The sequence below is a fragment of the Natrix helvetica genome (genome assembly GCF_964273705.1).
Source record: "Natrix helvetica genome assembly, chromosome: 16".
Lineage (NCBI taxonomy): Eukaryota > Metazoa > Chordata > Lepidosauria > Squamata > Natricidae > Natrix > Natrix helvetica.
The window spans coordinates 8,539,632-8,564,963 of record NC_138563.1 but is presented as its reverse complement, the minus strand read 5'-3'; the positions used below and the strand labels follow the sequence as shown (position 1 = coordinate 8,564,963).

The 25,332-nt window shown below is 42.2% G+C and overlaps 1 protein-coding gene across 1 annotated transcript in view; it reads left to right on the top strand.

Moving 5' to 3' along the window:
* The first annotated feature begins 279 nt into the window (after positions 1-279).
* NAALADL1 (N-acetylated alpha-linked acidic dipeptidase like 1) overlaps positions 280-25,332 on the top strand; it is a 39,595-nt gene continuing 14,542 nt past the window's right edge. The window contains exons 1-10 of the mRNA XM_081968527.1: positions 280-543; positions 3,975-4,147; positions 6,369-6,490; positions 9,175-9,297; positions 13,837-14,026; positions 15,916-16,009; positions 17,679-17,783; positions 18,296-18,381; positions 19,256-19,375; positions 21,463-21,548. Coding sequence (XP_081824653.1) covers positions 314-543; positions 3,975-4,147; positions 6,369-6,490; positions 9,175-9,297; positions 13,837-14,026; positions 15,916-16,009; positions 17,679-17,783; positions 18,296-18,381; positions 19,256-19,375; positions 21,463-21,548 — 1,329 coding nt within the window. The 5' untranslated portion in view covers positions 280-313. The remainder of the gene's footprint in view (positions 544-3,974; positions 4,148-6,368; positions 6,491-9,174; positions 9,298-13,836; positions 14,027-15,915; positions 16,010-17,678; positions 17,784-18,295; positions 18,382-19,255; positions 19,376-21,462; positions 21,549-25,332) is intronic.

Sequence of the window (25,332 nt, the reverse complement as noted above, 5' to 3'; positions counted from 1 at the left end):
TTAAACTGACTACCTGTGGCACATTCAGCTTCTATGCGACCCATTCGACCTGGCTTTGGAGCACCAGAATGCCACTGTGGAGACTCACCTCTTTCCACCCAATTGGTCCAAGAACACTCCCCCCCCCCCGTGGGGCAGCCCCGTTGGCAGAACCACGTAGGCCATTTCCTTGATCGGCCCATCCCGGACGATCAAAGGGCATGCCATTGTTGCAACACGCCTGTCTTTTCACGTCCCAGCACCGAGCAACACCTTCCTGGAGCCAGGAGGGAAGAAAGAGGCTGCTGGGGTCTCTTCCTTGGCACCGGCCACCATGGCAAGCTGGAAGTACATTCTGGGCTCCGTCTTCGGCGGGGCGCTGCTTTTGACCGCAGGGATCCTGCTGGGGCACTTCGCCATCCCCAAAGAGGGTCCCCCCAAAGAGGACTCCGACGTGCCATCTCTCCCCGACTGGATCAACATCACCACCCAGGATCAGGACCCAGCAATCCTGGAGGATTTCATGAAGCAGGTGGAAGCAGGCAACATCCGAGAGAACCTCAAGTAAGGATTTGGGGGGTGGGGGGTGGGGGGTGGGGGCTCGGGACCAGCTCTGGAATCCTGGGGTAGTAAGGCCCCGTGGCCTTTGAGATCCTGGTGTTTGTCTTTGAAAGGGCTGGCCCAGAAACCAGGAGATGGCGAGTGGGAGTCCCTGCTGAGTGACTTTGGCCCAGTCCTTCTCTCTCAGTCCAGTTCAACCTCTCAGGGGTGTTGTGGGGAGGAATAGGAGGAGGAAGGAGGAATGGTCACCTTGACGTTAGAAGGAAGGAAGGAAGGAGGAAGGAAGAGAAAAAAAGAATGAGAGAGAGAGAAAGAAATGGAAAGAGGGAAAAAGGAAGAAGAAAGAAAAAAGGAAAGGAGGGAAAAAGGAAGGAGAAAGAAAGGAAGAAAGAAAGAAATGGAAAGAGGGAAAAAGGAAGAAGAAAGAAAAAAGGAAAGGAGGGAAAAAGGAAGGAGAAAGAAAGGAAGAAAGAAAGAAAGAAATGGAAGGAGGGAAAAAGGAAGGAGAAAGAAAGAGAAAGGAAATAAAAAGGAAAGGAGGGAAAAAGGAAGGAGAAAGAAAGGAAGGAGGAAAGAAATGGAAGGAGGAAAAAAGGAAGGAGAAAGAAAGAGAAAGGAAGAAAAAAGGAAAGGAGGGAAAATGTGAGGAGAAAGAAAGGAAGGAAGAAAGAAAAGGAGGGGAAATGGAAGGAGAAAGAAAGAGAGAAAAAGAAAGAAAAAAGGGAAGGAGGGAAAAAAGGAAGGAGAAAGAAATAAAGAGATGGGGGGGAAAAGGAAGGAGAAAGAAAGAGAAAGAGAGAGAGAAAGAAAGAAAAAAGGAAAGGAGGGGAAAAAGAAGGAGAAAGAAAAAGGAGGGAAAATGGAAGGAGAAAGAAAGGAAGGAAAAAGGGAAGTAGGGAAAAAGGAGAAAGAAAGGAAGAGGAGGAAAAAAGGAAGAGGAAAGAAAGAAACAAAGACAAAGAAAGAGAGAAAGAAAAAAGGGAAGGAGGGAAAAAGGAAGGAGAAAGAAAGGAAGAAAAAAGGGAAGGAGGGAAAAAGGAGAAAGAAAGAAAGAAAGAAAGAAAGAAAGAAAGAGGAGGAAAAAAGGAAAAGGAAAGAAAGAAAGACAAAGAAAGAGAGAGAAAAAAGGGAAGGAGGGAAAAAGGAAGGAGAGAGAAAGAGAAAGAGAGAGAAAGAAAGAAAAAGGAATGGGGGGAAAAAGAAAGGAGAAAGAAAGAAAGAGGAGGGAAAATGGAAGGAGAAAGGAAGGAAGAAAAAAGGGAAGGAGGGAAAAAAGGAGAAAGAAAGAAAGAGGAGAAAAAAAAGAAGAGGAAAGAAAGAAACATAGACAAAGAAAGAGGGAAAGAAAAAAGGGAAGGAGGGAAAAAGGAAGGAGGAAGAGAGTGAGAGAGAGAAAAAAGAAAGAAAGAAAGAAAGAAAGAAAAGGAAACTCCCAGAAACATCAGGGCTGGGGTTACATATTTTGTCTCTACTGATCAGTTGGATTCAGGATTAACTCAGGCTTGAAATCTGGCCGGACTGCCTGGATCCAAAGTTTGTCTTCTTCTTGCCTGAAGCTCCTCAGTCTCCGAGGTTTGATCAGAGGAGACTGTGGACTAAGCCTTCTTAAAATAGCCCAAATGTGTTTAATTTTAACTTCAGATCAGACTCCGCTTCCTTTGCTGGCAAAGCATGTTAAACTTACCTACCAGGTATATGATGAATGAGGAAATCAGAAAAGTGGCTTAATTTTTAAAAGTGGCTTAATTTTTAACCAGGTTACACATATTATAAAAACCAGTCTGTATGGTAAAGTACCACTCGAAGCATTTTATGGAGATTGCCAGGCTGGTCTGCTCCAACTTCATAACAGAATAAAAGAACAAACAGAGTAACAGAATAAAGAGAATAACAAAATAACAGTAAAAGAATAACAGAACAAACAAAATAGCAGAATAAAAAGAATAACAGAATAAAGAACAAAATAACAGAATAAAAAGAATAACAGAATAAACAGAATAACAAAATAAGAGAATAAACAGAATAAGAGAATAAACAATTACAAAATAACAGAATAACAAAATGACAGTAAAAAGAATAACAGAACAAACAGAATAAAGAGAATAAAAAGAATAACAGAATAAAGAGAATAACAGAATAAAGAGAATAAAAAGAATAACAGAATAAAGAGAATAACAGCATAAAGAAAATAACAAAATAACAGTAAAAAGAATAACAGAACAAACAAAATAACAGAATAAAGAGAATAACAGAATAACAGTAAAAAGAATAACAATAAAGAGAATAACAAAACAACAGTAAAAAGAATAACAGAATAAAGAGAATAACAAAATTAGAGAATAAACAGAATAAGAGAATAAACAGAAGAACAGAATAACAAAATAACAATAAAAAGATTAACAGAATAAAGAGAATAACAAAATAACAATAAAAAGAATAACAGAACAAACAGAATAACAGAATAAAGAGAATAACAGAATAAAGAGAATAACAGAACAAACAGAACAACAGAATAAAGAGAATAACAGAATAAAGAGAATAAAGAGAATAACAGAATAAAGAGAATAAAAAGAATAACAGAATAAAGAGAATAACAGCATAAAGAGAATAACAAAATAACAGTAAAAAGAATAACAGAATAAACAAAATAACAGAATAAAGAGAATAACAGAATAAAGAGAATAACAGAATAAAGAGAATAACAGAATAAAGAGAATAACAGAATAACAGTAAAAAGAATAACAGAATAAAGAGAATAACAAAATTAGAGAATAAACAGAATAAGAGAATACACAGAAGAACAGAATAACAAAATAACAATAAAAAGATTAACGGAATAAAGAGAATAACAAAATAACAATAAAAAGAATAACAGAACAAACAGAATAACAGAATAAAGAGAATAACAAATTTAGAAGCAGTAGTGGGTTCCTACCGGTTCGGACTGATTCGGCCAAACCAGTAGTGGTTTGGTGGCCTGGGCCGCTGGCAGCGACTCAGGCCTGCCACGCCCCGAACTGGTTCTCCGGGAGGAGCCATAGATGCCGCCATCTTGGTTTTTGCTTCTGCTCATGCACAGAGCAATTTTTATTGTACTGCGCGTGCGTGTGTGCGGGGCGCAACCACGAGCGAGCTGGCAGTAGCGGCTGCCAGAACCCACCCCTGATTAGAAGGGACCTTGGAGGTCTTCTAGTCCAACCCCCTGCTGGAGCAGGAGATCCTGTACCATTCCAGACAAATGGTTCTCCGGTCTCTTCTTAAAAACTTCCAGTGTTGGAGGTTTCCCAAAACGTCTGGAGGGAAGCCGCCTTTTCTGCTTTTTCAATTCTCCGTTGGAAGAAGGAATCATGCAAAAAAAAAAAAAGTAACGTTGGTCTCTGACATCTGAAATGTGCAACCAACAAGGGTTTCCCCATCTGTCCTTCACACGTTAGGAAGCTGGCAGCCAAGCCACACATGGCAACCACGAAGGGGGACCAAGATCTAGTCAAACTCCTACTTGAACGCTGGAATGACCCAAAAACTGGTCTCGACAAGGCCACGGAGATGCAGTACGACGTCTTTCTGTCCTTCCCAGACCCAGAGAAACCCAACAAGGTGGCCGTGGGTGAGTATGGGAGCAAAGGACAGGGCGGGGTTGGAAGAAATGTCCTTCTGGGTTCCGTTGCAAGTGTGTGGGGGGGGAAGACACTGGAAACATGGAGGCTGCTTGGAAAGATGGTTTAATGGTGGTGGTCAGGACCACATGGTTTGAGATCCTGGGCAAAACAAGGGAAGAGATGCTGAGAGTCCCTGGGTTTTATGCCCTCTCTGGGCTTTTGAATTTGAGCTTGTATTCTGATTGGTTGTCAGACTCCCATGCAGGGGTAACTATAGGTTGTGTTTTGAGTCATAAGCTTGGTTGACTCTTGCTGGGAAGCCTTTAGGGAAGCCTCCTGACACTTCCGGAGGGCGAAAAACAGCCGAAAATCAAGGCCGAAACCAGCTGGCCAGGATGTACATCAGTGGTGGGTTTCAGCCGGTACAGCCCGGTATGGGTATACCGGTGGCCTCGTACCGCAACGGTGGTTTGTTGGGCCCGCCCACCCACCCGCGTTCCTTATCGCTTTTTGAGGGAAATGGGCCAATTGCGTAGCCGTGCATAGAGAGCATCTGAGTCATCGCAGCGCACATACGCGAGGTGGACGTCCAGCCCCATTGCAGCGTACCGGTTGCGACGGGATCCGGAACCCACCACCGCCGTACATGCGTGCTGAAGCTGACAGGGCAACCCCTCGTGTGCCCTCAGAAATGGATTCTGGGAGTTGAAGTCCACAGGACTTCAAGTCACCAAGGTTGAGAAACACTGGTGTAGAATGGGAAGGGGGTGTGTTTGTGTTTTGTTTTTATAGTTATAATGTACACTGAAGAGGGCATTTGATTTCATTGTACGAGGTGCAATGACAACGAAGTAAACTAACTAACTAACTAAAAGACAGCGTGCCGTTGTGGGACAGCGGAACAACTAGCTAGATGAGTGACAGGATTTTTATACAGGTCCTGAAATGCAGCTGTCTGTGTGTGTGTGTGTTGTGTGTGTGTGTGTGCGGGCGCAATGATTTGTGTTTTGAAAGGCTTTCGGGCAATTTCTATTGTGCCTAATGGCTAATCTCCTGTCCTGAATGGGTTTCTGTCTGCAGGGTTTGCCTTGCTTATGAATGGAGCCATCTAGATAGTCGGCTTCCTCTTTAGATAAGCTCTTTATCTCCTTAAATGCTGGCATCTGCTGCGGGCTATTAAGAAAGACTTTCTGCCTCTAAAAAACACGTTTCTCCATTTCTTCGTTAGGGAAATATAATATTATGCCCTTTTAAAATATTTCCCAAAATGTTTCATTCTTCTGGGGTGAGGGGGCTCCCCACAGCTGGTTTGGAAAATGCTAAACCAGGTTGTGGTCCATTTAACGGGCCTCCACCTCCAAATGGGCGGACTACCCTAATCCTAATCCTCGGCCTGATTTCAAAAGGCAACTGGTTGCAATCCATGCAGGTAATCCTCAATTTACAATCATTTGCTTAGTGACCGTTCAAAGCGACAATGGCACTGAAAAAAGAGAGAGTGAAATACAGAATAACATAGTTGGAAGGGCCCTTGGAGGTCTTCTAGTCCAACCTCCTGCTCAAACAGGAGACTTCAATAATGGTAATATTAATCATAACGCTCAAACCATGGTGATAATGATAACAACAACAAGCAACAATGGTTTGGAGTTACAGCTAATCATCGATTTACGACTGCAATGGCGGTCGTTAAGTTTGCCAGGCCCATTTTTGGGACCATTGTGGCCATGGTCGTTAAGTGAATCGGGTGGTCATTAAGCAAATCCAGCTTTTCCCTTTAGGCTGGCTTGAGGGAAGCCGGCTGGGAAGATCGCCTGTGACCTCGGGATAGTGCAACCGTCGTAAATATATCACGTTTGTTACACATTTGAATTTTGATACCAAGGCTATGGGGACATTGCAATGGTCATAAATGTGAGGACTGAGTGTAAGTCATTTTTTTCCAGCACTGTTGCTCTAAAAAATCCTTCAAAGTTGCAACAGTGCTGGAAAAAAATGACTTACACTCAGTCCTCACATTTATGACTTGTGGATTTCAACTCCCAGAATTCAGCTTTAACCTTGGCAACTTTAAGCTCAGGCTGAGGAATTCTGGGAGTTGAAGTCCACAAGTTTTAAAGTTGCCAAGGTTGGAGACCCCCTGCTTTAAAGCATGCTGGCTGGGGAATTCTGGGAGATGATGTCTACAGATGGAGGAACTTTAACGAACATTTCTTTTTTCCCCCCTAGTGCTGGAAAATGGCACTGAGGAGTTTGCGTCCAGGGAAACTGAGGAGCCACTTACTCCAGATCAAGAAGATCCAGATATAGTAAAGCCCTACGCAGCTTATGGACCCCCAGGGATCGCCGAGGTATAAATCCTGAAAGACTAACTCTATCCCATGCCTTTTATTCTTCTATCTCAGAGTCTCAACCTCAGCCACCTGAAGATGGGTGAACTTCGACTCCCAGAAGTCCTCACGCATCCAACATTCTCCGTGCTGCCTGGAGGATTCTGGGAATTTAACAGATCTAACAGATTAAAAGAGTTAGAAGGGACCTTGTAGGTGTTCTAGTCCAACCCCCTGCCCAAGCAGGAGACCCTACACCATTTCTGACAGATGACAATCCAGTTTCTCCTTGAAATCCTCCAGGGATGAAGCTCCCACAACTTTTGAAGGCAACTTCTGTTCCATGGGTTGATTGTTCTCCCTGTCAGGAAATTCCTCCTTATTTCCAGATTGAATCTCTCCTTGGTCAGTTTCCATCCATTCTTCCTTGTCTGGCCTTCAGATGCTTTGGAGAATAGCTTGTCCCCCTTCCTCCTCTTTGGGGCAGCCCCTTAAATATTGGAAGGCTGCTCTCCTGTCTCCCCTGGTCCTTCTCTTCCCTAGACCAGCCAGGCCCAGTTCCTGCAACCGTTCATCATATGTTTTAGTCTCCAGCCCTTTGATCATCTTAGATAGATTCAGATTAACAAAGTTGGAAGGGACTTTGCAGGTCATCTAGTCCAACCCCTCCGTCCAAGCAGGAGACCCTACACCATTTCTGACAGATGGCAGTCCAGTCTCTTCTTGAAAGCCTCCAGGGATGAAGCTCCCACAACTTCCGAAGGCAACTTCTCTTCCATGGGTTGATTCTTCTCACCGTCAGAAAATTCCTTCTTATTTCCAGGTTGAATCTCTCCTTGGTTGGTTTCCATCCATTCTTCCTCGTCTGGCCTTCAGGGGCTTTGGAGAATAGCCTGACCCCCTAACTCCTCTCTGGGGCAACCCCTCAAATATTGGAAGATGCTCTCCTGTCTCCCCTGCTCCTTCTCTTCCCTAGACAAGCCAGGCCCAGTTCCTGCAACCGTTCATCGTATGTTTGAGCCTCCAGTCCCCTCATCATCCTGGTTGCTCTTCTCTGCCCTCTTTCTAGAGTCTCATCCTCTTTGTAGTGTGGTTGACCAAAACTTATGAAATCTACCCATCTTCAATGGGCTAGTAGAAGGGACAACCCCCTTCTCTCTAATCTCTCATCTTTATCACACCTCAGGCTGGAATTTGCTCAGTTTTATCATCTATCCCCAGATAGCATGTTCCTTTTCTACTGCTGTTAAATCAATAAATCATCTTTATTGGTTGTTAACATTATTGCTCGGCGAACAGAACACAAATCCATCTTGAATTTTTCGCACACATCCTGAAGACACCTCTTATTTATTGTCTTTGCTGAGTGCGTTTGATTGATTGGCTTTTGTGTTTTTCCCCCCTTTTAACACAAGAAACCTTGGATGTTTTTACCCCAAGGTGAATTTTTTGCTTATTTGACACATCAGGCTACAGATAGTCCATTCATTTAGTCCCCATTCAAAAGTTACAACGGCAGTAAAAAAATGATTGTTTTTCACACTTAGTGACTCCCCCTAGATCAAACTTTGGACACTAGGCAGTGGAAGAGGGTAGAGATGGGAGAAATACCTAGATTGAACAGCCAGAAAATAGATGCAGGCAAAGATCCAAGATATGGGAGGCAAGTAAAAAAAAAAGCATAGCAATTAAAATATTGAAGCGGGTAAGAGATGATGGATAAATGATTTCTTTTTATGGTTATTTTTTTGATTTGCTTTTCTTTTTCTTTCCCTCTCTCTTTTCCTTTTATATATAGGTGACATGACTAGAAGTTAGGTAGAATAGAAAGAAAACGTGTTTTAATAAAGGGTGACATAACTAAAAGTTAGAACAAGAGACAGAAATAAGAGAAAGGGGGAATGTTATATACATTTTTATATAATAAAATAATAAGAGAAAACATGGAATAGTTGAATAATGACAGATGGCAACTTAATATGATCGTGTATTAATATTAGAAATATATAATAATAATAATAATAATAATAATAATAATAATAATAATAATAATAATAATAATAATAATAATAATTTAATTTGTTAGCCGCTCCCTCTCCACAAGGGACTCGGGGTGGCATACAATAAAAACACACATAAATACATATAAACATACACATACACACATACACATACATAAACATACACGGAGGAGGTAACAATTACATATATCACAATAATAATAATAAAATTAACCATTAAAAATACCCCATAATAAAATTACAAATTTAAAAGGACTGTCAGGAGGAAAGGATAAACTACGGTTGAGCCAGGCCAGATAATTGAAAAAGGTGGGTCTTGAGCTTTACACGGAAGGAGCAGAGATCGGAAGTAATCCTGATGTCAAGGGGGAGGTCATTCCACAGGGCTGGGCCCATCACAGAGAAGGCTCTGCTCCTGGGTGTTGGCTGAATGTAATAATTGTGATTAATTGTATTAGTTTTATTTGTATTAGAGTGTATGACATCCAGGTACCACATTGTTATTTGTTAAAAATGTAAACTGGAGGAAAAAACTCACTTAAATGTATCGCTTAGTAACATAAATTTGGGCTCCATTGTGGTCGTACGTTGAGGACTACCTGTATCAATGCATTAACATTAACATCAGTATACAATACTAACATGGCATTCTTGCCGCTCCACGGCACTTGATTTTCTTTCCAGGGGAAGCTGGTCTACGCCAACCAAGGAAAAACGAGTGATTATGAATTCCTGCTTAGTCAAAACATCGACCTCAATGGCAGCATCGCCATCACTCGCTATGGAGGAGCCGGCAGAGTTGCCAAGGTAACACTAGACAGGAGGGAAGATGTTTTCCTCTTTCAGGGTCAGATGTTCTAGGATGCTCTTCAATGCAACAGGACCAGAAGTTCAACATCTTAAGTTCATCCATTTAAAGGATAAATCAGTGTTTCCTAAACTGGACCACTTTAAGATGGGTGGACTTCAACTCCCAGAATTCCCTAGCCAGCATGCTGGGAGTTGAAGTCCACTCATCTTTTTGTCTGTCTGTCTGTCTGTCTGTCTGTCTGTCTGTCTATCTGCCTGTCTATGTATGTATGTATGTATGTAGGTATGTATGTATGTATGTATGTATGTATGTATGTATGTATGTATGTGTGTCTGTCTGTATGTCTAGCTGCCTGCCTGCCTGCTTATCTATCTATCTATCTATCTATCTATCTATCTATCTATCTATCTATCTATCTATCTATCTATCTATCTGTTTGTCAAACAGGTACGAGATAACAGGTGTAAGTATAAACATGGACATGAGCACAGGAAATGGGGACGAATAAATGGGGACGGTAGGACAGGGACGGTAGGCATGCTGGTGCGCTTATGCACGCTCCCTTTACGGACATCTTAGGAAAGGGGTGAGGTCCACGGTGGACAGTTTGAGGTTGAAGCTGTGGGGGGTTTGAGGATGTAACAACGGAGTCAGGTAGAGCATTCCAGGCACTGACCACTCTGTTGCCGAAGTCGCATTTTCTGCAATTGAGTTTGGAGCGGTTTACCTTGAGTTTGTATCGATTGTTTGCCCGTGTGTTATTGTGGTTGATGCTGAAGAAGTCGTTGGAAGGTAGGACGTTGTAGCAGACAATTTCGTGTACTATGCTTAGGTCCGACCGTAGGCGGCATAATTCAAGGTTTCCCAAGGCCAACATTTCGAGCCTGGTGGCATAAGGGATTCTATGGTGAGCAGAAGAGTGGAGGACTCTTCTTGTGAAATATCTCTGGACTCGCTCGATCGTATTAATGTCCGATATACAGTGTGGATTCCAGGCAGACGAGCTGTATTTGAGGATTGTTCTGGCAAAGGTTTTGTATGCCCTGGTTAGCATTGCAATGTTACCGAAGAAGAAGCTTTGCAAAATTAGGTTAACAACTCTTAATGTCTTTTTGGCAATGCTGTAACAGTGAGCTCTGGGGCTTAGATCGTTTGAGCCTGGCTGAGAGTGATGGGAATTGTAGTCACACATGCCTGGAAGACATTGGAGTTCAGAGGGGCTGTGTGTGGTTGTGTCCCTCAGTATTTTGTAACACACTTGAAGATATCTGGACTCTCTGAAAATGTTCTGTCCATTTTTAGAATGTTCATATATAATTACATTATACAGGTTCATCTATCAATATAATATATGTTATGTATTATAATTATAACAGGCAATAGTAATGTAAATATAATATAATATGATTGATAAGATAAGATAAGATAAGATAATTAATATAATATAATATAATATAATATAATATAATATAATATAATATAATATAATATAATATAATGAAATGATATGATATGATATGATATGATATGATAAGATAAGATAAGATAAGATAAGATAAGATAAGAATATAAGATAAGATAAGATAAGATAATATAAGATAATATAAGATAATATAAGATAATATAAGAATATAATATAATATAAGAATATAATATAAGATAATATAAGATAATATAAGAATATAAGATAAGATAATATAAGATAATATAATAATATAAGATAATATAATATAAGAATATAATAAGAATATAATATAAGAATAAGAATAAGAATACAATACAACACAACACAACACAACACAACACAATACAATACAATATAATACAATACAATACCATGCAATACAATGTTCTATACAATTATATATTTTATTATTTTAACTTTATAGTGTACTAGCTGATAACCTGATGTTGTCCAGGTATTTATTTATTTATAGGGGGAAAATGTCCAGACCAAATGCAATTTCTAATGTTGCATTTTCCCCATTAACAGAGGGCGCCCCCTTGTGGGGTACTGTGAAACCATTACCATGGCAACTCCAGTAGAAGCCATTTTACGGCAGTACAGTAGAAGCCATTTTAAGGCACAACAGGCTGTATCTTAACGGAACACACACACCATAGGGTGTTAGGGGTGTCTTACCCCCACAATATTTGTCTCCACAGAGTAAGTCATCTGTGTACCAAGTTTGGTTGAAATTGCTCGAGGCGTTCCAGAATTATGCTTACACACACACACACGGCCATTTTTATAGTATATAGATTAGCAATCTTTAGTTACTTTTTAAACTTCATTTAAATATTCTTTATATGGATTTATTGCAATTGCTGCGATTTTCCTTAGTTGTATTTTATGCTGGGCTATCATTGAAATAAAAATTGGGGGAAGGAATGTTTTAGAATATTTTGGTTCTAATAAATGGTAATGATTGACAAAGTTGGCGATAGCTTTTCTTATAAGGTTAATGAATAAACAGTCAGGGAGGAAAAAAGCCACCGGAGACGATTTCAAAATATGGTCACAGAAACGAGATTATTGCCTGCAGAGATGAGAAGATAAAAACTGATGATGTTGACAGATTTTGCTTGGATGGATAAATTGACTTCGTTAACTGGAGAAAAGTCATCATCTACGTTTATTGTTTATTGTTGAGTACGAGCCTCTGATGGACTTTGTGTAAAACTGAAAAAAATAACCACGAAGTTGTGATATATGGTTTTGATGATCAGCTAGAATAGATGATAGAAAAAAGAGTCATATGAAGTAACTAGAGAGAGACTGAAACATATTTATACTTATTCCTGCAGTGAAAAACTTTGGAGATCACTTTTTAATACCTTTTAAAAATATATTTTAACTCTTATGCTCTATTTACATTTTTAAAAGAAAATTCATCACCGCTGGTTAACTGTCAGTGGAAGGAATTCTTTTCAGTTGCAGTAGCATAAATGTAATATCGTTACATCCTCAACTTTGCACTTTTGCACACAAGATTAAATTCGGCCGTTTCTGTCACTTTTTCCAGCTATTCTTCTATCGCCGGAATTTGTTGCGTCTGTTCATTTTTGCATTCTTGCTGTTGTCAATATGTATGACAACAAAAACCCAGATTTTTTTTCTTTTTTTGCAAGTTCCTTGTCCATTAAACCTAAAAGGAAACTCTAATTTTTATACCCGTAGTCCTCGGCTTGCAACAGTTCATTTAGCGACCGTTTGTGACCGGTTTTCACACTTACAACTATGGCATCATCACCTGCCATGGTCATGTGATCCAAATTCAGACGCTTGGCCACTGACTCAGTTTTATGACGGTTGCCACGTCCTGAGGTAATTTTTTTTTCCTGACCAGCAAAGTCAAGGGAGAAAGCCAGGTTCCGTTAACAACTGTGTTGCGGGCTTAACAAATGCAGTGATTCACTTAACAACTAGGGCAAGAAAGGTTGTAAAATGGAGCAAAACTCAGCTAATAACTGTCTCGCTTAGCAACAGACATTTGGGGCTAAATTGTGGTTGTAAGTCAAGGACTACCTCTATTCTTTTGGAGAAACTTCGGTATTAAGATACAAACCTTACCCCAGTCTGGAATTAAATCCTGATTTAATTACAAACACAAGTTGGTTGGAAATGACCTCATAGGCGACCCTCACTCTGTTGAGGACTTAGGAGTCCTCAAACGATCTAAGCCCCAGAGCTCACTGTAACAGCATTGCCAAAAAGGCATTAAGAGTTGTTAACCTAATTTTGCGAAGCTTCTTCTCCGGTAACATTGCACTGCTAACTAGGGCATACAAAACCTTTGCCAGACCAATCCTCAAATACAACTCGTCTGCCTGGAATCCACACTGTCTTTCGGACATTAATGCGATCGAATGAGTCCAGACAGTGGTGGATTGCTCGCGGTTTGGTCTGGTTCGGCCGAACCGATAGTAGCGGCGGTGGGAGGCTCTGGTAGTAAAAAAATTTGCAACCCACCACTGGTCCAGAGGTATTTCATGAGAAGAGTCCTCCATTCCTCCGTTCACAACGGAATCCCTTGAAATTTTGGGCTTGGACAATCTGGAACTACGCCGCCTACGGTCGGAACTAAGCATAATACACAAAAGTGTCTGCTACAACGTCCTACCTTTCAACGACTACTTCAGCTTCAACCGCAATAACACACGGGCAAACAACAGATACAAACACAAGGTAAACCGCTCCAAACTCGATTGCAGAAAATACGACTTCAGCCAACAGAGTGGTCAACGCCTGGAATGCTCTACCTGACTCTGTTGTTACATCCTCAAACCCTCCACAGCTTCAACCTCAAACTGTCCACCGTGGACCTCGCCCCATTCCTAAGAGGTCCGTAAAGGGGGTGTGCATAAGCGCACCAGCCTGCCGACCGTCCCTGTCCTACTGTCCCCATTTATTTGTACCCATTTCCTTTGTTAATCTCCATGTTCATACTTATACCTGCTATCTTGTACATGTTGGACAAACTAACCAATCAATCAATCAATAGATTTGATAGATTTTCCCCTTCTGTCTCCAGGCAATCAACGGGGCAAAATTTGGCGTCATCGGTGTGGTGGTATACACTGATCCTGCAGACATCAACGATGGGAAATCTTCACCCACAGAAACCTATCCTTTTTCGTGGTACATGCCCCGCTCCGGCGTAGAGAGAGGCTCTTTCAAAACCGGATTCGGAGACCTTCTGACGCCCTATTTTCCTGCCAAAAGTAAGAGGAGGCATAAAGAAAGTCTCTTTGGAGGTCAGATGGTGGGATTTGAGCCCTCTCCTCTTAGTGGACAACCAGTTAAATATGAGCCAGTAGTGTGTGGCAGCAGCCAAAAAAGCCAATGCAATCCTAAATTACGTTAAAAGAGGGATACAATTAAGATCAAGGGAGGTATTAATACCACTCTATGAAGCCCTAGTAAGACCACACCTAGAGTCCTGCATCCAGTTTTGGTCCCCACACTATAAAAAAGAGGTTGAGACTCTAGAAAGAGTGCAGAGAAGAGCAACCAGGATGATGAGGGGACTGGAGGCTCAAACATACGATGAACTGGAACTGGGCCTGGCTAGTCTAGGGAAGAGAAGGAGCAGGGGAGACAGGAGAGCATCTTCCAATATTTGAAGGGCTGCAAAAGAGAGGAGGAAGGGGGTCAAGCTATTTTCCAAAGCCGGCCTGGCCTGTTAATTTTAACTTATTTTAAATGTATTGTTTTCTTTTTAATTCGGTTTGTTTTTTTGGATATGAATTTAATCTTTTTAAACTTTTGGGATGTGTGTTTTTTAATGTTGTATGCCGCCCTGATTCCTTTTGGAGAAGGGCGGCATATAAATCCAAATGAACCAAACCAAACCAAAGCCCCTGAAGATCCATACAAGGAGCAATGGATGGAAACTGACCAAGGAGAGATTCAACCTGGAAATAAGGAGGAATTGCCTGACAGGGAGAACAATCAACCCATAGAAGAGAAGTTGCCTTCGGAGGTTGTGGGAGCTTCATCCCTGGAGGCTTTCAAGAAGAGATAGGACTGCCATTTTTCAGAAAGGGTGTAGGGTCTCCTGCTTGGGTGGGGGGCTGGACTAGATGACCTACAAGGTCCCTTCCAACTCTGTGAATCTGATAATCCTCCTGTTAGGGTGGAGAGTGATAATGGGGTGGTTTAGGATTCAGGAGATGGTCTGAGGAAGGACCACCTGAAAAACACTTTTGGGGTCATTGAAAATATTTAAATAACATTGGAAGGGACCTTGGAGGTCATGTAGTCCAACCCTCTGCTCGAGCAGGAGAGTCTATACCATTAAAGACAAATGCCTGTCTAATCTCTTCTTAAAAGCCTCCAGTGATGGGGCAGCCACTTCTGAAGGCAAGCCCCGTGGCTGTTTTTTTGCCAATTTTCATCGTGCCTTCTGACGGCTAGTTGGAAACATATTAGGTTATATTGATTGTAGAATGGAAAATAGCATTAACTGGTGGATTATCCTATCCTATCCTATCAATTCTAATTCTATTCAGAATTATTCTATTCTATTCTATTCCATTCTTTATTCTATTCTATTCCATTCTTTATTCTATTCTATCCCACCCCATCCTATCCTATTAATTCTAATTCTATTCAGAATTATTCTATTCTATTTTATTCTATTCTATCCCATCCCATCCCATCCTATCCTATCCTATTAATTCTAATTCTATTCAGAATTTTTCTATTCTATTCTATTCTATTCTATTCTATTCTATTCTATTCTATTCTATTCTATTCTTTATTTTATTCTATCCCATCCCATCCCATCTCATCCTATCCTACCCTACCCTACCCTATCCTATCCTATCCTATCCTATCCTATCCTATCCTATCCCATCCTATTAATTCTTATTCTATTCAGAATTATTCTATTCTATTCTATTCTATTCTATTCCAGCTGCCTGTACAAGTTGGGGAATTGTGGTCCACCAGGATTGCGAGGGGGGCACTGTTTGCCATCCACCCCACAGCCTTTCTTCCTGTGCAGCTCTTTAATCTTTTTCCGCAGCTCAGTTCTTGCTGCGTTCCCAAATGCCCCCAATTTTTTGGCCGTTTACCTTCTGTCCCACTCTCTCCTTTCGATATTCAGATTTCACCTACCGGATTCCTGAAGATCAGATCTCTGGGATTTCCACAATCCCCGTCCAACCCATCGGCTTTGAGGATGCCAAGGAGCTGATTTGGTGGGTATCAAATCAAATACACGGAAGCTCTTCCTAGGCAGAGCCCAGATGGGTTATGTCAGGGTGTCTCCAAACTTGACAACTTTAAGATGTGTGGACTTCAACGCCCAGAATTTTGGTCACCACACTATAAACAGGATGTTGAGACTCTAGAAAGAGTGCAGAGAAGAGCAACCAGGATGATGAGGGGGCTGGGGGCTCAAACAAAGGATGAACGGTTGCAGGAACTGGGCCTGGCTAGTCTAGGGAAGAGAAGGACCAGGGGAGACAGGAGAGCATCTCCCAATATTTGAAGGGCTGCAAAAGAGAGGAGGAAGGGGGTCAAGCTATTCTCCAAGGCACCCGAAGGCCAGACAAGGAACAATCAAGCAATGGAATAGGGCGGGGGGTTGGACTAGATGATTTACAAGGTCCCTTCCAACTCTGTTAATCTGAATCTGTAATTGAGCCTGGCTGGCTGGGGAAGGTGAGCAATCTTGAGGGGCTGCCCCAGAGAGGAGGAAGGGGTCAAGCTATTCTCCAAAGCACCCAAAGGCCAGACAAGATACAATGGATGGAAACTGACCAAGGCGAGATTCAACCTGGAAATAAGGAGGAATTTCCTGATAATGGAACAGAAGTTGCCTTCGGAAGTTGTGGGAGCTTCATCCCTGGAGGATTTCAAGAAGAAACTGGACTGCCATCTGTCAGAAATGGTGTAGGGTCTCCTGCTTGGGCTGAGGGGTTGGACTAGATGACCTACAAGGTCCCTTCCAACTCTGTTATCTCTAATTGAGCCTGGCGGGCTGGTTAATTCTGGGAGATGGCGTCCACAAATCTTAAAGTAAGGTTTTACATTTTGGCGAGAAAAACCAAATATACAGGTGCAGATTAGGTGAAACTTGGCTCAATAGCAGCAACTGTGAGAGGGATCTTGAAGCCCTAGTGGACAATCGCTTAAATATGAGCCAGGGGTGTGCGGCATCAGCCGAAAAACCTAATACAATCCTTGGTTGTATAAACAGAGGCATCGAATCAAAATCAAGTGAAATTTTATTACCCCTTTATAAAGCCTTAGCAGGACCGTACTTAGAATGTTGCAACCAGTTTTGGTTGCCATGATGTAAAAAAAGATGTTGAGACTCTAGAAAGAGTGCAGAGAAGAGCAACAAAGAGGATTAGGAGACTGGAGGGTAAAACATATGAAGAACGGTTGCAGGAACTGGGTATGTCTAGTTTAATGAAAAGAAGGACCAGGGGAGACAGGATAGCAGTCTTCCAATATCTCAGGGGCTGCCACAAAGAAGAGGGAGCCAAACTAGTCTCCAAAGCACCTGAGGGCAGAACAATAAGCAATGGGTGGAAACTAATCAAGGAGAGAAGCAACTTAGAACTAAGGGGAAATTTCCTGACAGTGAGAACAATTAGCAAGTGGAACAGCTTGCCAGCAGAAGTTGTGGGTACTTCATCCCTGGAGGTTTTCAAGAAGAGATTGGGCGGGCATTTGCCTTAAATGAAATAGAGTCTGCTGCTTGAACAGAGGGTTGGCGTAGAAGACCGCCAAGGTTTCTTTCAATCTTGTTCTAAAAGGCTAACATGTACTGATCCATCGGGACTTCTGGATGTTTTCCCCCTTGGTGAATTAATCCAGCTTTTGTGGTTTCTTTCTATCTTGGTTTGCACTTTGCAGTAACCTTGATGGGCCCAAAGCAGAGGTTGCCTGGCAAGGTGCCCTGGGCTGTGATTACCACCTGGGACCTGGATTCCGAAAAAATGGGAGCTTTTCTAACACCAGGTAATTACCGTACACCTAAAAGGCAAAGGTAAAGGCTCCCCTCGCACATATGTGCTAGTCGTTCCTGACTCTAGGGGGCGGTGCTCATCTCCGTTTCAAAGCCGAAGAGCCAGCGCTGTCCGAAGACGTCTCCGGGGTCATGTGGCCGGCATGACTCAATGCCCCCGAAGGCGCAACAAACGCTGTTCCCTTCCCACCAAAGGTGGTTCCTATTTTCCTACCTGCATTTTTTACCTGCTTTCGAACGGCTAGGTTGGCAGAAGCTGGGACAAGTCACGGGAGCTCACTCCGTTACGCGGCGCTGGGGATTCGAACCTCCGAACTGCCAACCTTTCTGATTGACAAGCTCAGCATCTTAGCCACTGAGCCACCGCGTCCCTTAGTTACACCTATGAGAAGTTAAATGGGGGCGTCTCAAGTATCCGGAATGGATGGGGTGAGATTGACTCACCCCGAAGTAATTGCACATGTCCCATTGCTATTGATTGAACCCTGATTTCTTTGCATCCTAGCAATGTCCGGGTGAGCGTTTACAACCAGAGACAGATTAAACCATCTTCCAATGTCCTGGGGGTGATACGAGGAAGTGTGGAGCCAGGTGAGTTACTCTCCCTTACTCTCCTCTTTCCTGTGCTCCCCTCCTTCCCAGTGGTTAGAATGCAGTATTGCAGGCTCATTCTGCTGACTGCCAGCAGTTCGATCCTGACTGGCTCAAGGTTGACTCAATCTTCCGTACTTCTGAGGTGGTTAAAATGTGGACCTAGATTGTTGAGGGGAAATAGGCTGACTCTGTAACTGCTTAGAGAGGGCGGGAAAACACTGTGAAGCGGGATATAAGTCTAAGAGCTGTTGCTATTCCTTCCTCCCCCCCTTCCTTCCCTCCTTCCTTCCTTCCCTCTCTCCCTTTCCCTCCCTCCCTTTCCATGTGTTGTAAGTCACTTACCCTCTGTAAACAAATACTGTGGGGTTAAAACACCCCTAACATCCCTCGGTGTGTGTGTGTGTTTTGTTAAGACACAGCCTGTTGTGCCTTCAAATGGCTTCTACTGTGCTGCCGTGAAATGACTTCTACTGTACAGCGCAATGGTAAAGGCTTCACAGTACTCCACAAGGGGGCTCCCTCTGGTAAGGGGGAAAATCCAACATTAGAAATTACGTTTGGTCCGGACGTTTTCAAGAAGGCGTTGATTATTTTGAGGACAAATGTATGGCCATGTTCAACAAGGTGGCATCACTTTCTTTGATGCTTCAAGGAGGACATTTGTAACTAATTTAATTGTCGCTGAAATCAGGGCTTTTCCTGTCTAATCCAGGATTAGGATAAATAAATATCCGGGCAACGGCAGGTTATCAGCTACTAGTATACAATATTTCTAACAGAGTTATATAGATGGATTAGTTCTTCCCACAGTTCTCTCTTAGTTTCCTCCACAACTACTAGCCGTTTCCTCCTCCTCCTCCTCCTCTTCTAGATCGGTACGTCCTCTATGGCAATCACCGGGACAGTTGGGTGCACGGAGCCATTGACCCCAGCAGTGGGACAGCTGTCATGCTTGAAATCACACGTATTTTGGGGAAGATGGTGAAGGAAGGTGAGTTTCCACGTGGGTGGTTTAAAAAAGGTAATTCATAAATAAAACACGGAACAAACGTGGATAGGAGGAATACCTTTGCTAATTTGATTTTAGTGTGGGATGTGGAAATGGAAGAACAGAACAGGATAGAAAAGATGGGATGGGATGGAAGAGAATGGAATACAGAATAGGATAGGATAGGGAATAAAATAGAATATGGAATGGAGAGGAGAGGAGAGGATAGAATAGGATAGGAAATAGAATAGAATAGAATAGAATAAGGAAAAGAATAGAATAGACTGAAATAAAAAATAGGAATAGAATAGAATAAGGAAAAGTATAAAATAGAATAGAATAGAATATGGAATGGAGAAGAGAGGAGAGGATAGGGAATAGAATAGAATGGAATAGAATAAGGAATAGAATAGAGTAGAAAATAGGAATAGAATAAGGAATAGAATAGACTAGAGAATAGGAATAGAATAGAATAGAATAAGGAATAGAATAGACTAGAAAATAGGAATAGAATAGAATAGAATAAGGAAAAGAATAGAATCGGATAGGATATAATGGAATAGAATGGAATAGAATAGCATAGAATTGAATCGGATAGGATAGAATAGAATAGAATAGAATAGAAAATAGGAATAGAATAGGATAGGATAGAATACGGAATGGAGAGGAGAGGAGTATCAGTCCTTCCCTTCCCCACCATCCAGCCAGAGCTGAAGAAGTTTCTTGGATGAGAAGCGAAACATTTTCAAAAGAAAAACCAGAAAGTCCAGTTGCCTCTTGAAAAAAGCACCTTAGGGATGGGAATTGTAGTTTTTCATCTATTTTTATAATTTTTTTTATTTTTTATTTTCAAAACAAACACAACACATAAAATCTTCCTTCTTTACATACTGTAGAAAGTGTATCAGTTGGTTACAAAAAGGCTTTCATGCATCTCTTCCACAGTCAACAAACATAATTCATATTAACTCAAGTATTTTAACTCAGATATTTATACATGTTACTATCATCATACCTCCATTTACATTTGACTATAATTGTTTAAACGTCCTTCATCATAAAATATGCCAAGATTTAATACATAACCACATACTGGCATTTCATTTACTATTTCTAAAATCCTCCAATAACACTGAATCCTTATGTCCTATTCTAGCTAAACATCCATAATATTTAATAACAAAATTTTCTAATCCTCCTTCCAAATCACTGTTTACAGTTTACATCCAATTTCCTTATGTTGTACCCATGCATATATATATATTGTTATCATTATTCCTCCTTTATTTGACTCTATCCTGGTTTCATAACATAACATATCATAACATTTTCCCCCTAATATTCAAGACTTAAGTGTATCTAACTTAGTTCTTTTTTATTAACCTTTATATATAACCAAAAAAAACCTTCCTTTCATAGGTACCATTCAATATTCATATCCAATTATTACTTACCATAACACTACACATTGTATACATTATTATCAATTATTTATTTAACTATATCTATTGTCACTAAATTTCACTAAGTTTAACTAGTTTTAAATTATACTCTTCCATCTATCAACCTGTATCTTTCCAGTAGCAAAACAGTCTCATGTCTTCTGCCATTTGTGGTGTCAGTCCTCTAATCATCTCCTTAATCAAATTTGTATGGACTCCTCTTTGCAACTCTTTGCTTATAAAATCTCTCACGTAATTTCGATGCCCTTCTTCTGTTTCCTTAATCAGCTTATCTTTGATTGTCGGTAGTGTTATCAATGATATTGCTAATAAAATTTCTCTCTTTAAATTCATAAATTCTTTTGTTTTTTCTTCTTCTGTGTCTTGCCATCTGGGGTAGAGTTCCCCTCCATTTAATTCCTCTTTCAGTATTCCACTCTTTCCATTTTCAGAGAGAAACCGATCACCATAAATATCAGCAAATTTAATTTCTTTATAGTCATTTTCCTCTTTGATTTTTAGGATTCTAACCACCACTTTTTCATCTTGAGCAGGTGCTGGGATGTGGTCTACTCCCATTCTTGCACATCTCACGAACCGGTTGAGAATTTAGTTCTGTGAGTTGTCTTCCTCTCTCTTCTCACGCAGGGAAATGGCGCCCACGAAGAACGCTCATTTTTGGCAGCTGGGGTGCTGAAGAGTTCGGCCTCATCGGTTCGACAGAGTACACTGAGGTAAAAAAGCTGAGCCGTGAGGAGATGCACCCAGTCAGTGTCTTCAGCGTGCTTCAAATTAGCTGAGTCCATTGGTGCCTTTTCCCTGGAGTGATGTGGTGACCTACAGCTAGAGGTGGAGTTCTCGCCTCGCAATCAGGAGGCTGTGAGTTTGATCCTAGGTAGAGGCAGATATTTCTCTCTCTGGGCAAAATGAGAATATATCGGCTGAACAAAACTCTGCATTGGTGACAGGGAAGGGCATCCGGCCAGTAAAACACTTTGCTAGCTCCATTCTGTTGCCTAGACTCCACCCTGCAAGGGATTATGGGGTCGTTAAGCAATGATGATGATGATTGGTGCCTTTTCCCTGGAGTGGTGTGGTGGCCTAGAGGTGCAGCTCTCACCTCACAATCAGGAGGCTGTGAGTTCGGTCCTAGGTATCTCTCTAGGCACAATGAGAATATATCTGCTGAACAAAACTCCACATTGGTGATAGGGAAGGGCATCCGGCCAGTAAAACACTCAACTCCATTCGGCTGCCCAGTCTCCACCCCGCGAGGGATTATGGGGTTGTTAAAAGATGATGTTTGGTGTCCTTTCCCAATTTTTTTGCATCAATCGATTGGCAGGAATGATTAATGTAGCTTAGCCTGTGATTCGGCCTGTGATTCAGTGCGTCATGCAAATCGTGGAAATTGGGTTATTAATTTAGTACACTAAGTACATTAATTAGTACATTAATTTGGTACATTAATTTAGATCAACGGTGAATTAACCATGAATCTACCTCTCCCTTCTCTCTGTGGGGCGCATGCCATGAAATTGCAGGATTCTGGATGTGCCATCAAGAAGAAAAAAATTCTTGATGGCGTTTCATCCCCCGGATCTCTTAATTAAAAAAAGAAATTAAGACCCATAGGGTCTAATTATGACTATTTATTATGCTATGCATCAATTATATATTTGGATTGTCGTGCCGTTTTGCCCTTGACATACGACCAAAATTTTCATCACTAAACAAGGCAGTTGTCTCACCTGATTTTACAACTTATTTTTTGCCAGTGTTGTTAAGCAACTCGCAATCACTGTTGCTAAGCGACTCGACATTGTTAAGCAAATCACTGCAGTCATTAAGTTAATCTAGATTTCCTCCCCGTTGATTTTCCTTGTCGGTGAGTGGCTGGGAAGGTCACAATTGGTGACCGCATGTTGCAATGTTGTAAATACATACCTGTCTCCAACATCTGAATTTTGATCATGTGACCGTGAGGATACTGCGACGGTCATAAGTGTGAGGACCAGTCAAAAGTCAATTTTTTTTAAAAGAATAGCATTTATTACATTTTCCAACATTTAAAAGACAAAACACAAATTTACACTTGTAACAGCTTTTCCATATTGGTATCCAGTAACCTCGGGGCAAGTCCACCACATGTGGTAGAATGTTCTCTGCTTATACCCCACACCTCCAGCATTCCGGCGATCGGTTTGGGAACATCTTAGCCATTCTGGCTGGTGGTAGATGCCACATGTCAATTTTGTTTTTAGTGGGGGTGTAATTTGAAATCGTTGCTAAATGAACGATTATAGCATGCCAGACTAATCTTATTGCATTCTTTGATAATGTGACAAAATTAGGGGGCCAGAGGAATGCCGTCGATATAGTTTACTTGGACTTCAGTAAGGCTTTTGATAAGGTAGACCATAACCTACTACTAGATAAAGTAGAAAAAAGTGGGTTAGACAGCATCACCACCAGATGGATTCGTAACTGGCTGACCAACCGCACTCAATGTCTAGTCCTCAACGGAACTGCATCTACATGGAGGGAGGTATGCAGTGGAGTACCCCAAGGCTCTGTTTTAGGCCCAGTACTCTTCAACATCTTCATCAATGATTTGGATGAGGGAATAAATGGGGAACTCATCAAATTTGCAGATGACACCAAGCTGGCAGGAAGAGCCAACACTCCAGAAGATAGGCTTAAGATACAGAAGGATCTTGACAAACTTGAACATTGGGCACTATCTAATAAAATGAAATTCAATGGTGAAAAGAGTAAGGTTCTACATTTAGGCAAGAAAAACAAAATGCACAGGTACAGTATAGGTCCGTGATGGCGAACCTATGGCACGCGTGCCACAGGCGGCACGCGGAGCCATTTCTGAGGGCACGCGAGGCATTGCCCTGTCAGCTCCAGTGCGCATGCACCCGCTGGCCAGCTGATTTTCGATAGTTTTTTTTAATCTCTGGAGGATTCCCTGAAGCCTCCAAAGGGCGAAAAACAGCCCAATGCAAAGAGAGCTGCCGGAACGGGGAAAGACAAGCGGCAAGGAAAGAGGCTTCTTTCACTCCTGCTGGCTGCTCTGTTCCCCCCTCCCCCCTGCTACTAAAAAGGATCCTGCCCGATCGCTGAGAGAGCTGCCAGCACGGGGGAGACAAGCGGTAAGGAAAGAGGCTTCTTTCACTCGTGCTGCCTGCTGTGTTCCCCCCTCCCCCCTGCTACTAAAAAGGATCCTGCCCGATCGCTTGAATCCACAGGGAAAGGAGAGAGCTGCCAGCACGAGTGAAAGAAGCCTCTTTTCTTGCCGCTTGTCTTTCCCCCCGTGCTGCCTGCTGTGTTCCCCCCTCCCCCCTGCTACTAAAAAGGATCCTGCCCGATCGCTTGAATCCACAGGGAAATGAGGAGAGCTGCCAGCAGGGGGGAAAGACAAGCAGTAAGGAAAGAAGAAAAGAGGCTTCTTTCACTCAACGTGGCTGCTGTTGCCCTTTTCTCCATTTCAGTGCTAGGGCATTGAGGTTGCACCACCCACCATCGCCCAGGTCCTCGCTTCTCCCAAACATTTCTTTGCCTACCTGATTTCCAGCTCCATCCTGTGCAGAGAAACAAAGTTTGTGGGACTAAAAAAAAACTTCAATCAATTACAACTTGGGGAGGGGGAAGAGATCTCGCAAAGTTGGAATTGATTGATTGAAAGGAGTTTTTTTTAGTCCCACAAACTTTGTTTTCCTGTCCAAAACGGCAAGAAACACGATGGAAAAATGCTACGGAGGGGAAATTAAATAGGCAAAGAAATGCTTGGGAGAAGCGAGGACCTGGGCGATGGGGGGTGGGGCAGGCTCCATGGAGTGGTGCTGAAATGGAGAAAAGGGCAACAGAGCAGCCACCTTGAGGGGAGAAAAGCTGCTTTTCCTTATTTCCTTGCTACTTGTCTTTCCCTCATGCAGATTGGTCTCTTCCTCATTTCCCTTTGAATTGCAGGGACCAGGCAGGATCCTCTGTGCTAGCATGAGGGAGGGGGGAGGAACAGAGCAGCCACCTTGAGGGGAAAAAGCTGCTTTTTCTTCTTTTCTTGCTGCTTTTCTTTCCCCTGTGCCAGCAGCTCCCTTCCTCATTTGTCTATTGACTGTAGTGCCCAGGATCCTCTTTAATAGAAGGGAAGAATTTAGCAACTGGACTCACACCTGCCATTGTAAAAAGGGCCCAATCTTTACACAGGAGAATGATAAGGGAAGGTTTTTTGACACAGGAGCACACTTGAGCATCCCCCCACCCCCACCCCAATCTCTGCCCGTTAGTGGCAGAGCAACTTCTCCCCTCACTGGGTGTTAACCAAGGGGAAGCAGCCAGAGCAGGGAGTAGCGAGGAAGCCTTGTGCAAAAATGCATGGTCCACACAGGTGAGCGGGGACATTACGTTATGTGGGTCGGCACTCGAGTTCGTGTGATAGCGCGCACGTATGTGCTTTTGGCACCCGAGGCGAAAAAGGTTCGCCATCACTGGTATAGGTGATACCTTGCT